This window comes from Dendropsophus ebraccatus, chromosome 2 (genome assembly GCF_027789765.1).
Source record: "Dendropsophus ebraccatus isolate aDenEbr1 chromosome 2, aDenEbr1.pat, whole genome shotgun sequence".
Classification (NCBI taxonomy): domain Eukaryota; kingdom Metazoa; phylum Chordata; class Amphibia; order Anura; family Hylidae; genus Dendropsophus; species Dendropsophus ebraccatus.
In genome coordinates, this window is record NC_091455.1 from 131350165 (window position 1) to 131364255 (window position 14091).

Below are 14091 nucleotides of genomic sequence, written 5' to 3' on the forward strand. Positions count from 1 at the left end.
ATAAATCTCAGAGAATGAAAGTGGCATTTTAATATGCCAAAATATTGTCTATTTCAAATCACAAAATGCTCATAGAAGCAAGAAAATAGAGAAAACGTTTCCACTGGGGTTTACTTTTTTGATGAGAAAATAGCAAATGTCAATATTTAGAATGTTACGTGTCAACATAGTAACCTGATTATTTTTTTATTTTTTTTTTCATTTGCTTGCAGATGGGATAGTGATAGACAAGCAGTGTTTTGACCCAAGCTGTACACATATTATTGTTGGACATCCTCTCCGTAATGAGAAGTATCTTGCTTCGATAGCAGCAGGGAAATGGGTGCTTCATCGATCTTACCTTGAGGCCTGTCGAGCTGCAAAGCGCTTTATTAAGGTTAACATAATAACTGTATGATGGAAGTGGAAACCTTACCTACTGTCTATAAAGGAAAAATTTCTAGTAATTGGTCTTATCTTGAATACTTTATATAAATTGAGCAAATGCAGTGAAGTCAAAATAGTGTGTAAAACATCTAAGGAAGTGCCAATGCTTTTCAGTGTGTATGGTCAACTCCGGGACACCAGCTGTTTTCACTACCCGGTTGTTAAACTGCCCCCTTAGCCAGTCAGTCACTTGGGCGGGACTCTGCTGCAGTCATTGATTGGCTGAGTACATAGTCCATCAGCCAGGACAGGCATTTTCCCCAACTTGTGACATCATTGGAACGCGGGGGGGGGGGGGGTCCCAGAGCCTGTGAACTGGTGCTTTTGCAGGCAAGGGAGAGGTAAGTAATGATTGTTTACTATGTTCTCCTCTGACGGCTGTGACATTTTTCAAATCACCGGACTTTAATGGTCATGACTTTTTAAAACAAAAAAAACCTTTGCATGCTGTAAACAAGGTGGTCTTACTTTTTTTACATTATTGGTGGCTGCATGAATGGATGTTTTTTCTTCCAGGAAGATGACTATGAATGGGGAAGCACTTCAGTACTGAATGCTGTTAGTGGTATTAATCCCCAACAACGTATGTTGGCTGAGGCAGCAATGAGATGGAGAAGGAAGCTACAGAGAATAAAGCAAGATACTGGCAGTGTAGAGGTAAATTTATACATCTAAGCCAAATCTAATTTTTAAAAAATGTACATTACCTGCCAAGTAGTAATTTGTAAAAGCTCTTTCAGAGTTTACATCTGTGACCCTCTTTGCCCCTGATGATCAGAGAAATAAACTTTAAATTCATCTGTATCAGAAGGTGGCAGATCATTGATGTATTAGTCCCGAGCTAATCTGTTGATAGATTCTTATAGGACAGGAAGGCCATACATACCTTTAGGGCCCTATTACATGGAGCAATAATCTGGCGGATCAGGCTAATTTGGCAGATTATAGCTCAGTGTATGGTAATAAAGACAACGATCAGCGGATGACAACAATCATCAGCTGATTGTGTCTTTTGGTCCTGCCTAAAATACAGTCTGACTGTACAATTGTACGATTATCAAGCCATGTAATAGGCTCAGTAAGCGAGCGCTGATCTAGCAGACCGGCGCTCCTTGACATTAGTCATTTGGTCATGTGATCTGCATACCGGCTCCTGCAGAATGCTTACTGATGAATATTTGGCAATTAAGCACTACTTGTGTCATCTAAGCACAGTTGTTTTTGTATTACCTTGTGTTTTAAACCCTTTTAGGGTGCTTTTAGTGGATGGAAAGTTATATTGAATGTTGACCAAGCAAAAGAAGCTGGATTTAAACGTCTTCTGCAGTCTGGGGGAGCAAAGGTCAGTCTCTTTTTACTTTCTTGTTTCTGTTTGATAAGTAAGTTTAGTCCCAACCCATGGGTGGCAAGAAGTCCCTTCACTTAGGCTGAATTTATACAATACTGAAACCAAGATACGGTAGAGGGAAAACTATACAATTGTGAATACGTATTTATGCTAAATACTTGCAGAATTGTATGTAAAACTGCACATTTACAAAAAGCACTGTTTGTCTTGAGCTGTTCATCAGAATATAGAATATAGCCCTATAGTGAGTCAAAAAATAGTTAAATATTAAAAATAGTGAAAAAAGTCTAGTTTACTTCCTAACATTAAGCCCGTGTTCATACAACATTGTTTTTCTGCTGAACAGCCGTCATTTTGAGGTGAAAATACGGCCGTATTTTCAGCATTACAGTTATAATTATTGGTCATTTTAGTGCCTTCTTGTCTTTTTCTTTTCTATATTTTGTAGCATTTTGCTGCTAGTAGCACCTAATTTTTGCATAATTTTGTTAGTGGTTATTTTTCTTGAAATCTGGTGGTACCTACCCATTCTTTACCCATTACTTTTGAAATCAATCTTGTAGCACTAAAACACTGTGTTATTTGTATCTTCAGGTATTTGCTGGTCATGCTCCCTCTCTGTTTAAGGAGGCAACTCACTTGTTTGCAGATTTTAGTAAGCTGAAACCTGAATATGCTAAAGCCAATATATCTGAAGCTGCAGCACAAGGAGTGAACTGTTTAAAGCCAGAGTACATTGCAGATTACCTAATGAAGGTTTGTGGTCTAGGAGTTGTTTGTATTTGCAGTGTATTTAAATCTGCTATTCTATATATTTTTGTAATACAAATAATAAAGCAAGGTCAGTTAGCAACCATTTACACCTGCTGTTATAGAGCAGTATCTTCTTGCATAATTATGGAATATTAGGTGAGGGATTCATATATATAATTTTTTTTTGTGTGAATACATGTAAATGTATATAATGATATGTTTAAATACATGTACATATAAATGGGGAAAAGAATAATATGCACTAAAAGTCATTGTAAGGATAAAATGGATTACTTCAAAAACATTTAACAGTTTCTTTTCTTCATGTTCCCAGGACCCACCTCCTCCTACCAACAATTACTGCCTTCCAGATGCCGCTCCCTATCTACATGTTGCAAATACTACAATATCTCGAAAGAGAAAAAACTCTGGCGACAATAATGATGTGAAAAGATCTCGACTGTATTAAAATGGGATTTTTTAAATGTAAAGTTGTGTATGTATATGTATTTTTTTTTTTACTTTGCCTTCAGTTTACTTGTATAAATAACAATATTTCAATAATAATAAAAGTGTCATGTAGCTGTGCTACCTTTTTATATTATAATACATTTTTTCTTTCACTTCTGGAACTGAAGAACATGATTTGTTTCCTGTCTGTAGAATAAACATGGCTCTGGTACTGTTACTGTACCTCTCCAGCAGATATCCTGATTGTATACATGGTGGAATTGTGCAATAATGCTCCTGCACATAGTGCCAATGTGGTACATGGATATCATCTATAAATTCATATTGATAACACTTAATAGCCTTAGTATTAATTGTTGGCCATTACGCCCTTGGAAATCTGCTGTACAAATGTACTTCTTGGAATTCCAGATATAGTTAGTGATCAGTACTACCGGTGTACGAAAAACAAACAGTCTTTAGATGTGTAGAGTATTGCAAATATATGCTACTAATGGGGTGCTCACTTATGGAACAGGTATAAAAACAGATATCTCCATAGGGCAAAAAGAAGAAAATAGAGGGCATTTACCATAAATGTCTAGCTTTATTGTAGAAAAACTTTAAAACGTCATGCAGGGTGTAGCAGACAGCAAGGATTCCAGTAACTCAAGGCAGCAGACGGGAGAAGCGCACTTACAGGCGGGAAACAGCTGTCATGCTGCCTTGAGTTACTGGCGTCTTTGCTGTCTGCTTCACCCTGCATGGTGTTTTAAAGTTTTCTTCAATAAAGCTAGACATTTTTTGGTGAATGCCCTCTATTTTCTTCCTTTTTGCCCTATGCGTATTTCTTGGAATGTTTTCAAATACAATAAAACTACCTCTTTGCTGTAAATTTAGCTTCTATACAATAAAACTTTTATTGGACTGTTGAGTTTTGTTGCATAATTGTAAAGTTGCAATTATCAGACTAGATTGACCTTAAAGGGGTTGTCTGATAATTAAGCATGCTGAAGCATAAACAACATATATACTTACCCATACCACTCCGCCACTGGTGTCCAGATCATCTTCAAAACTTCTGCTGATGTGCCATGTGGACAGCAAGTGCCCACTATGCAAAGATGGCATAGAGAGATCTATGTTGTGTGGTTATTTCCTGTCTGCATGGCTTGCCAGTGGAGGCTTTAAAGAGGATGGCAGCAGCCATTGGGTGGCCTGGAAACCTGTGGCAGAGCTGACTGGTAAGTATACATATATGTTCCCTATGCATTTTGCATACATTTGATGAAGCATCATTTTAAAACCAGTAGGCCTCATTCCACACAGATTACAAGCTAAAGCTTTGGATTTGCCTGTCCAGGCATGATGGGAAATGTAGTTTTGCAACAGCTGGAGGGCCGCATTTTGGAGACCCATGCTGTAGACCGTATGGACGTCTTGCTGCCCGATGCACATACGAGTGCCCAACGATCCACATCACCTTTTTTTTCCCTAGGAAAATGAAACAAACAGTGACAGCACACCATAACACAGAACAACATTACTATGAAACCTTACGCACATAAGTTTTGAATGCTTTACACTTCCATCTGCCTATCTTTTTTTTATCCGATCATCCCCCAAACCTTTTGCAGCCGCATCTGAAGCTGCCCCAATCCGAAAAGAATGTGACCTGTAAGTTGCAGGATTGTGGCCGCCGCACTTAAGCATTTCTTCAATACTGCACAAAAATGGAACCGGAACAGTGCACTAACGTCTTTATGCACTAAAAGGGGCCCCAAACCCTTTTACCCCTTATCTCTATATATCTGCCCACCGCCCGTAAGGGACATAATTGATCCCCAGTCTTCTGTAGTGACACCCATGCTCCCCTACCCTTTGGATGGGTTTTAGAACAGGCCATGGAACACATCACATTATTAACCAATGAACATGTCACCAACTCCCCTAGGATGGGATCACCACCTGCCAGACACAATTAGGGCTATGCTAACCAATCTTTCTTGCATTAGGTACTAATGCAAAAAAGTCCTCCATCCTGCCCCTGGACAGTGTATCAGCTATCCCAGTATTAACCCCTGGCACATGCTTGGCCTGAAACTGAATATTCAACTGTAAACACCTCAGAACCAGATGTCTCAATAATCGTATAACAGGCTCTGAACTACTTGAAAGGCTATTGATGCCATTAACAACACACATATATTCTGACAAAAAGATTGCCCATTTATCTCTGAGCTCCTGCCCCCAATAGCTCCACTGCCACGACTATAGGGAACAACTCCCAACAACGTCAAATTCTTCAACAACCCCCTGGTTTCCCAGCTAACCCGCCATTTACTCTCACACCACTTACCGCCAAAACCATAAGACCCAGCTGCATTAGTGAACAATCTCAATTTCTGATTGGATGCTGGTTCCCTAACCCAAACCACAACTCCATTAAAACCCCATAAAAATGTGACCCACACAGCAAGATCCTCTCTCAACTCCCTTATAATTCTGATCTTGTGGTACGACAGGTACAACAGTCTCGCTGTAGGCTCAACCATTTCCTCATGTGCCACTGGAACCCCAAACCCTTCTAGGAACCCAGCAAAGTCCCTCATAACCCCTCTACAAATCTCTGACCCCTGTGGCCCAAACAAAAGAAAGTCATCTCTACCAAGCACCAATGTCGTAACGAACCGAAATTCTTGAATTAGTGCTCAGGATATGCCACCACCAATTGGTAAACACTTGTCAACATAATACCACCCCTTGAAACCACAACCAGTGTACTTAAAAAAACTACTAGGATGCAGAGGGAGCAATCTCAATGCTGACTATATGTCCACTTTTGCCATCAGTTCACCCCTCCCCACGCCCCTTACTAACTGGACAGCTTCCTCCAGGTATATAAGAAGGACACAGCTGAACTGGAGCGGGTGCAGAGGAGGGCAACAAAGGTCATTAACCCCTTAGCGACCCATGACGTATCTAATACGTCATGGCGCCGCGGGGGGTGTTCAGAGCGGGGTCCTGCCGGGACCCCGCTCTGAACGGCGCTGATCCCGGCTGACACGTGCAGCCGGGCAGTGCCTCTGTTAGCCGGCGTGGGTCCCGTTGCCGCGCCGGCTAATTAAGCACTTCAATGCAGCTGTCAAACCTGACAGCTGCATTGAAGTGCTTTATGCACACTATCCCTGGTGTCTAGTGGGTCGGATCTCCCCCCCGCGATGCGATCACGGGGGGGAGATCCGTTCTTCTGCCCGTGCCGGGCCTCAGCGTCGGAATGACGCTGATCCCGGCTCGGCAGTAGATTGCTATGGCCTGCAGCAGGCCATAGAAATCTATGACCAATCTCATGGATCTTTGCTGTGTATATACACAGCAATGATCTCTATGAGAGATCATTGCTGTGTATATACAAGCCCCCCAGGGGGGCTTCTAGTGTATGTAAAAAAAAAAGTAAAAAAGTGTTTTTATTAATAAAAAATCCCCTCCCCTAATAAAAGTCCAAATCACCCCCCTTTTCCCATTTTATAAATATAAATAAATAAATAAATAAACATATTTAGTATCGCCGCGTGCGTAATCGCCCGAACTATTAATTAATTACATTCCTGATCTCGCACGGTAAACGGCGTCAGCGCAAAAAAATCCCAAAGTGCAAAATTGCGCATTTTTGGTCGCATCAAATCCAGAAAAAATGTAATAAAAAGCGATCAAAAAGTCGTATATGCGCAATCAAGGTACCGGTAGAAAGAACGCATCATGGCGCAAAAACTGACACCTCACACAGCCCCATAGACCAAAGGATAAAAGCGCTATAAGCCTGGGAATGGAGCGATTTTAAGTGACGTATATTTGTTAACAATGGTTTGAATTTTTTACAGGCCATCCGATACAATATAAGTTATACATGTTATATATCATAGTAATCGTAACGACTTGAGGAACATGCATAACAAGTCAGTTTTACCATAGGGCGAACGGCGTAAATGCAAAACTCCCCGAAATCAAAACAAATTCGGTTTTTTTTCAATTTGACAGCGCAAATGATTTTTTTCCGGTTTCACAACATATTTTATAGAAAAATTATGCCTGTAATTGCAAAGTACAATTGGTTTCGCAAAAAATAAGCGCTCATATACGTCTCTAGGTGAAAAAATGCAAGCGCTATGGACTTTTAAACATAAAATGGAAAAAGCAAAAGCGCAAAAACGAAAATTGGCTTGGACCTTAAAGGGGTTGTCCGGCGAAAAAAAATTATTCACAGAATAACACACATTACAAAGTTATACAACTTTGTAATGTATGTTATGTCTGTGAATGGCCCCCTTCCCCGTGTCCCACCACCCCCACCCGTGTACCCGGAAGTGTGGTGCGCTATACATTACCTGTCGCGTGCCGACCACGGTCTCCGATCGTCAGCAGTGACGTCTTCTTCGGGAGCTTGGCGGATCTTCCCGAGTGCCGGCCGCCCTCTGCAGCGTCATCCGAAGCTCAGCCGCGATTGGCTGAGCATAACTGTGCTCAGCCAATCGCGGCTGAGCAGCTGATGACGTGGCCGCGTCATCAGCCGCTCAGCCGCGATTGGCTGAGCACAGTTATGCTCAGCCAATCGCGGCTGAGCTTCGGATGACGCTGCAGAGGGTGGCCGGCACTCGGGAAGATCCGCCAAGCTCCCGAAGAAGACGTCACTGCTGACGATCGGAGACCGTGGACGACACGACATGCGGTGAGTATAATGCACCACACTTCCGGGTCTAGCGTGGGTGGGGGGAAACACGGGGAAGGGGGCCATTCACAGACATAACATACATTACAAAGTTGTATAACTTTGTAATGTGTGTTATTCTGTGAATAATTTTTTTTCGCCGGACAACCCCTTTAAGGGGTTAAAGGAATGGGTTGGTTACAGTACCAGGACAGGTTATCAAGCTTGGGGTTATTTACGCTAGAAAAAAAACATCTTAGGGGCGATCTGATCACAATGTACAAATATATGAATGGACAGTACAGAGATCTTTGTAGTGATCTTTTTACTCCTGGGACTGCAACCATGACAAGGGGGCATCCTCTACGTCTAGAGGAAAGAAGATTTTATCATCAGCATCGACGCGGGTTCTTTACTGTACGAGCAGTAAGACTGTGGAACTCTCTGCCACATGATGTTGTCATGGCCGATTCATTAAATAAGTTCAAGGGAGGCCTGGATGCTTTTCTTGAACAATATAATATTACAAGTTATGGGCATTAGATTTCCGGTGATACGTTGATCCAGGGATTGTTCTGGTTGCCATTGGAGTTGGGGGGGAGTTTTCTCCCTGTGGTGGGGCAATTGTCGTCTGCCTCACAGGGGTTTTTGTCTTCCCTGGATCAACACAGTAGGGTTCCCCTAGGTTGAACCTGATGGACTCTTGTCTTCTTTCAATCTTATTTACTATGTTACTATAGTTTACCTCACACAGGTCCTTGTCAATGGCACCATTAACTGGACACCCCCCCCCCCTCTGGGTATGACAGAAGCTGGATCATTCAAAATTTTCCTTCCTCCTTCTTGGGGACTACCCCTAATGGAGACAAGACGAAATCCTCAAATGGGGGTTGCACAAAAGGACTAGCCATCCTGCCCAACCCCACCTCCTTCTCCAATTTCTCAAGCAATATCTCGTCGTGCTCACTAGTTGATTTTAGGTTCCTAATTGTGCGAGATCCCAACACAACCCCAGACACTGACAACTTAAACCCCTCTAAAAAACCTTCAAGCAACTTCGCCCTCCCTCTATCTGGGAACACCCAGAGCTAGTCCCTTAACATGTGCACCCTCACTGGTGTTGCCCCCTTTTCCTCCAACCCAAAAGGACTGCACCCCATGCCCACAATTGCTAAACACACTCTTTTTAAAACAGTATACTTTCGGATGGTTCAACCCACAGTTGTTGCAGCTATGCCGAAATTTACAAGCAAAGCCCCTGTTACAGGCTCTCTCATTATATGCCCAGCAAACCACCTTTCCCTTGTATATAACGCTGCTATGCCCGCCACCCCCCAAAGCCACTGCCTTTTTCCTTACAATTAGCCCTGACCACAAGTCCAAGTATTTCTGCCTAAAACTTAACCCCTTTGTGCTGCAGCTAGTTTGGGCCTTAATGACCAGGCTAATTTTTCAAAATCTGACCTGTCTCATTTTATGCGCTTATAGCTCAGTGATGCTTTAATGTATGCTAGCGATTCTGAGATTACCAATATGTCTTCTTTATTCTGGCAAAATTTGGCAAACATATTTTACTTTTTTAGGGTGTTATGGGGCTTAGAAATTTATCAGCAAATTATAACATTTTCGTGAAAGTTTCAAAAACTGATTTTTTTTAGGGACCAGTTCTTTTTTTAAATGGATTTAGAAGTCTGGTATCCTGAAACCCCCCCATAAGTGACATTTTGGAAACTACACACCTTAAAGAATTAATCTAGGGGTTTAATGAGCATTTTGACCCTACAGGGGCTTGAGGAAAGTATTCACAATTAGGCCGTAAAAAAAATTGAAAATTTACATTTTACAATAATATATACGTTTAGATTAAAGTTTCTTATTTTCTAAAGGAACATGAGAGAAAAAGCACCCCAAAATTTGTAACAGGTTCTCTTGAGTACAATGGTACCCCATATGTGGGCGTAAACCTCTGTATGGGCACACAGCGGGGCTCAGAAGGAAGGGAGCGCCAATTAGCTTTTCCAATGCAGATTTTGCTGAAGAAGTTTCCCAGCGCCAGGTGCGTTTGCAGCACCCCTGTAGTGCCAGCAGAGTAAAATATCGCCATAAGTCACTCCATTTTGGAAAGTACACCCCTCAAAGAATTCATCTTGGGGTGTGGTGAGCATTTTGACCCCACAGGTATTACAGGAAAGTATTCAAAATTAGACGGTAAAAATGAAAAACTAAAATTTTTCCAATATTTTGTTCTTTTAGTTTGAAATTTCTCAATTTTACGAGGAACAAGAGAAAAAAAGTACCCCAAAATTTGTAACGCAGGTTCTCCTGAGTAAAAAGGTACCTCATATGTCGGTATAAACCACTGTATGGGCACACAGGAGGGCTCAGAAGGAAAGGAGTGCCAATTAGCTTTTTTAATGCAGATTTTGCTGAAGAAGTTTCCCAGCGCCAGGTGCGTTTGCAGCGCCCCTGTAGTGCCAGCGGAGTAAAATTTCCCAATAAGTCACTCCATTTTGGAAAGTACACCCCTCAGAGAATTCATTTTGGGGTGTGGTGAGCATTTTGACCCCACAGGTATTAGAGGAAAGTGTTCAAAAGTAGACAGTAAAAATAAACTCGAATTTTTCCAATAATATATTCCTTTAGTTTGAAATTTCTCAATTTCACGAGGAACAGGAGAGAAAATTCACCCCAAAATCTGTAACACAGGTTCTCCTGAGTAGAACGGTACCCCATATGTGGGCATAAACCACTGTATGGGCACACAGCAGGGCTCAGAAGGGAAGGAGCGTCAATTAGCATTTTCAGTGCAGATTTTTCTGAAGAAGTTTCTGAGCGCCAGGTGCGTTTGCAGAGCCCCTGTAGTGTCAGCAGAATAGAATCCCCCCCCAAAAGACACCCCATTTTGGAAATTAAACCCCTCAAAGAATTCATCTTGGGGTGTGGTGACCATTTTGACCCCACAGGTATTAGAGGAAAGTATTCAAAATTGGCCAGTAAAAATGAAAAACTCGAATTTTTCCAATAATATGTTGGTTTAGTTTGAAATTTCTCAATTTCACGAGGAACAAGAGAGAAAACATACCCCAAAATCGATAACGCAGGTTCTCCTGAGTAAAACGGTACACCATATGTGGGCATAAACCACTGTATGGGCACACAGGAGGGCTCAGAAGGGAGTGCCAATTTACTGGAGCAAACATCAAAGGAAGATCCCGGCACTCGCCAAATTTCTGCAAAGTGATTTATTTACTAGTGCATGTACAGACAGGCTGATTATCCGCCTGTCTGTACATGCACTAGTAAATAAATCACTTTGCAGAAATTTGGCGAGTGCCGGGATCTTCCTTTGATGTTTGACTTCTTACCCGGGCACCACCTGAGATCGGAGTGCCGACCTTTTTCCAGTTTATACGTAATTTACTGGAGCAAAACCTCAGCTAGTAATAGTTATTAGAATAGCGCAGTTACTAAAATAAAATTAAAAAAAATGAGATTACAGGTAATGTGGGGTGGTTACGGGCAGTCTGGGGTGGTTACGGGTAATCTGGAGGTGGTTACAGGTAATCTGGGGTGGTTACGGGTAATCTGGAGGTGGTTACAGGTAATCTGGGGTGGTTACGGGCAACGTGCTGTGGTTACACACAATCTGGGGTGGTTACGGGCAACGTGGGGTGGTTACGGATAAATTTAAGTGCTTATAGGTAATCTGGGGTGGGTACCTGTAATCTGGCGTGGTTACCGCAATCTGGAGGGGGTCATTGGCAATTTGGGGTGGTCAGAGGCAACGTGGCGTGGTCAGAGGCAACCTGCGGTGGTCAGAGGCAACGTGCGGTGGTTATGTGCACTCTGGGGGGTTACATGTAATCTGGCGTGATTACGGGCAACCTGGGGGGGGTTATGTGCAACCTGGAGGGGATACAGACAATCTGGGATTGTTACTGATAAACTGAAGTGCTTATAGGTAATCTGGGGTGGGTACATGTAATTTGGGGTGGTTACGGGCAATCTGGGGTGATTACAGACAATCTGGAGGGGGTCACAGGCAATTTGGGGTGGTTACGTTCAACGTGCGGTGGTTACGGGCAATGTTCGGTGGTTACGGGCAATGTGCGGTGGTTACGGCCAATCATTTATGGTGACGGGATAAAAAGTGCCGGCAGCACATGGCACAAGCGATCAGCGGTATATAGTATATACCGCTGATCGCTTGTACCAGGACCCCACAGGGGGTCCCCGATCACTGCTCCATGATCTCCGCTACTTCCAGTGGCAGAGAGCATGGGGCTTTCATTCATTTTTACTTTTCCATCACTGTGAACAGTCTGTTCATAGCGATGGAGGCGGCCATCTTGGAAATGATGGCCGCCGGGGGAGGGGGGGTTAGTTACCGGGGCACTAGGGGGAGCTGATCTGAGGTCTGGGACACACATAGTTAATCTCCCCTCGCCGTGGATTCACTGCGGGGGGAGATGAAAGGCAGCGGGGGCGCCAGCAATGCCCGTTACCGACGGACGGACCCCACACACTGCCCCAACCCCTCAGCTACCACCGGTAGCTAGGGGGATGGGGTGGGGGCCTTCCCTTTTAACATTTTAGTCTGTTCAAAGACCTCATTCTATGTGCAGTTCCATTTAATTCTTGCCACTTGTCCAAATGTGGTATTCTCTTTCCAAGTTTCTATGCTCAAAACTGTACACAATATTCCATGTGTGGTCTGACTAGAGAAGCAAAACTATGGGAGAGATTTAACAAACTCAATTTGCCCCTAGCAACCAATCACTTCCACCTTTCATTTTCCAAGAAATCTGTGAAGAATAAAAAGTGGAATCTGATTAGTTGCTAGGGGCAACTGAGCCAGTTCTACTTTACTCCCGCCTTTGATAAATCTCCCCATATGTTCTCATCTTTAGCAACTATGCCTCTTTTGATGTATCCCATGATTTTATTAGCCTTGGCAGCTGCTGCCTGGCACTGATCACTAAAGTTGAGTTTACTGTCGAACAAAACAAACAAAGTCCTTTTCAGAAGCAGTTTTCCCAGTGTTTTTTTTTTAATATAGCACATAACTGTACTTATTATTTTTACAGCCCAATTGCATAGCCTTACATTTATTCACATTAAACTTCATTTGCCATTTCTCCACCCAAGCCTCCAGCTTCTCCAAATCCCTCTGTAATTTGATATTATCCTCCTCTGTGGTGATTATTGTACCCAGTTTAGTATCATCTGCAAATATGGAGATTCTACTCTGTAGCCTCTCTACAAGGTCATTAATAAAAATATTAAAAAGAAGAGGACCCAATATGGAACCCTGTGGTACCCACTAGTAACTGTGACCCAATCGGAGTATGCACAGCCTCTCCCAGGTCCAGTCTATAACTGACCTCCTCATAGAATCTGATCAGATTAGTTTGGCAGGACTGCTGATGCTGTGTGATAAATTATTTTCATTAAGGGTACATTTACAAAGAAAGGTTATCTTACAGATTATCTGACAAAGATTTGAAGCCTCTTTCTCCTCTTTTCAAATCCATTCCTGGCTTTGGCTTCATATCTTTGGCAAATAATCTGTCAGCTAATCTTTCTGTGTAAATGGACCCTAAGGAACTCCAGTAAATGGTTCTCCTATGTGAATACAGTAGAGAAGAATGTATTTTGTGGTATTGGCTTTTTCCTCATGCCCCTCCACTATTACACACATTATTTTTTAGGGGACCAAGATTTTTTTCAGTTTTAAGTCTCTTATTATTTTTATGGGTAAAGAACATTTTGGGATTCTTTTTACTTTCTGTGGCAATGTTACCTTCATTTATTTGTTGTTTTACACAATCTATTCTTCTGCCTATAAATGTTCAATGCTTCTTCACTACCTTCTTGTTTTAGTAGTCTGAACGCTTTTTTAAAATAATTTATTGCACCCCCAACCACATTGGTTTCTTCTACTACGTTTATTCCCATAGGGGATTTGTTGTTTACAAGATCTACCTAGGATACTCTTAAAAATGTCCCATTTCTCTTGTGTACTTTTACTTCTGAGGGAATTGCCCCGAATTCACAAAGAAGAACCCAAGGTCCTGTCTTAGGCCGCATTCACACGTTCTGTGTTCTGCGCGGAACACGGACGTGAAATGCATGTAAAGGACTCCCCCCTCCGCTTAGGCAGCATCTGTGATAAGATGCTGGGAGCGGGGGAACTGTATGCCTATGTGCCGCGTTTTAATGACAGTGCCGCACGGCTACTTCATTACAGAGCGCCGTGTATCTGTACAGTTCCCCCGCTCCCAGCATCTAATTATAGATGCTGCCCTGGCGGAGGGGGGAGTCCGTTACATGCATTCCATGTCTGGGTTCCATGCAAAACACGGAACGTATGAATGCGGCTTTCGTTTTTGGATATTAAAGGGGTTAT

General features: G+C 42.5%; 1 protein-coding gene across 2 annotated transcripts in view; it reads left to right on the forward strand.

Moving 5' to 3' along the window:
• The window catches only part of TOPBP1 (DNA topoisomerase II binding protein 1), a 60532-nt gene extending 56976 nt beyond the window's left edge, over nucleotides 1–3556 (forward strand). For both annotated transcript variants that reach the window (XM_069958342.1, XM_069958343.1), the window contains exons 24-28: nucleotides 213–376; nucleotides 943–1083; nucleotides 1679–1768; nucleotides 2369–2530; nucleotides 2862–3556. In XM_069958342.1, coding sequence (XP_069814443.1) covers nucleotides 213–376; nucleotides 943–1083; nucleotides 1679–1768; nucleotides 2369–2530; nucleotides 2862–2996 — 692 coding nt within the window. In that variant the 3' untranslated portion in view covers nucleotides 2997–3556. The remainder of the gene's footprint in view (nucleotides 1–212; nucleotides 377–942; nucleotides 1084–1678; nucleotides 1769–2368; nucleotides 2531–2861) is intronic.
• The last annotated feature ends 10535 nt before the right edge of the window (nucleotides 3557–14091 follow it).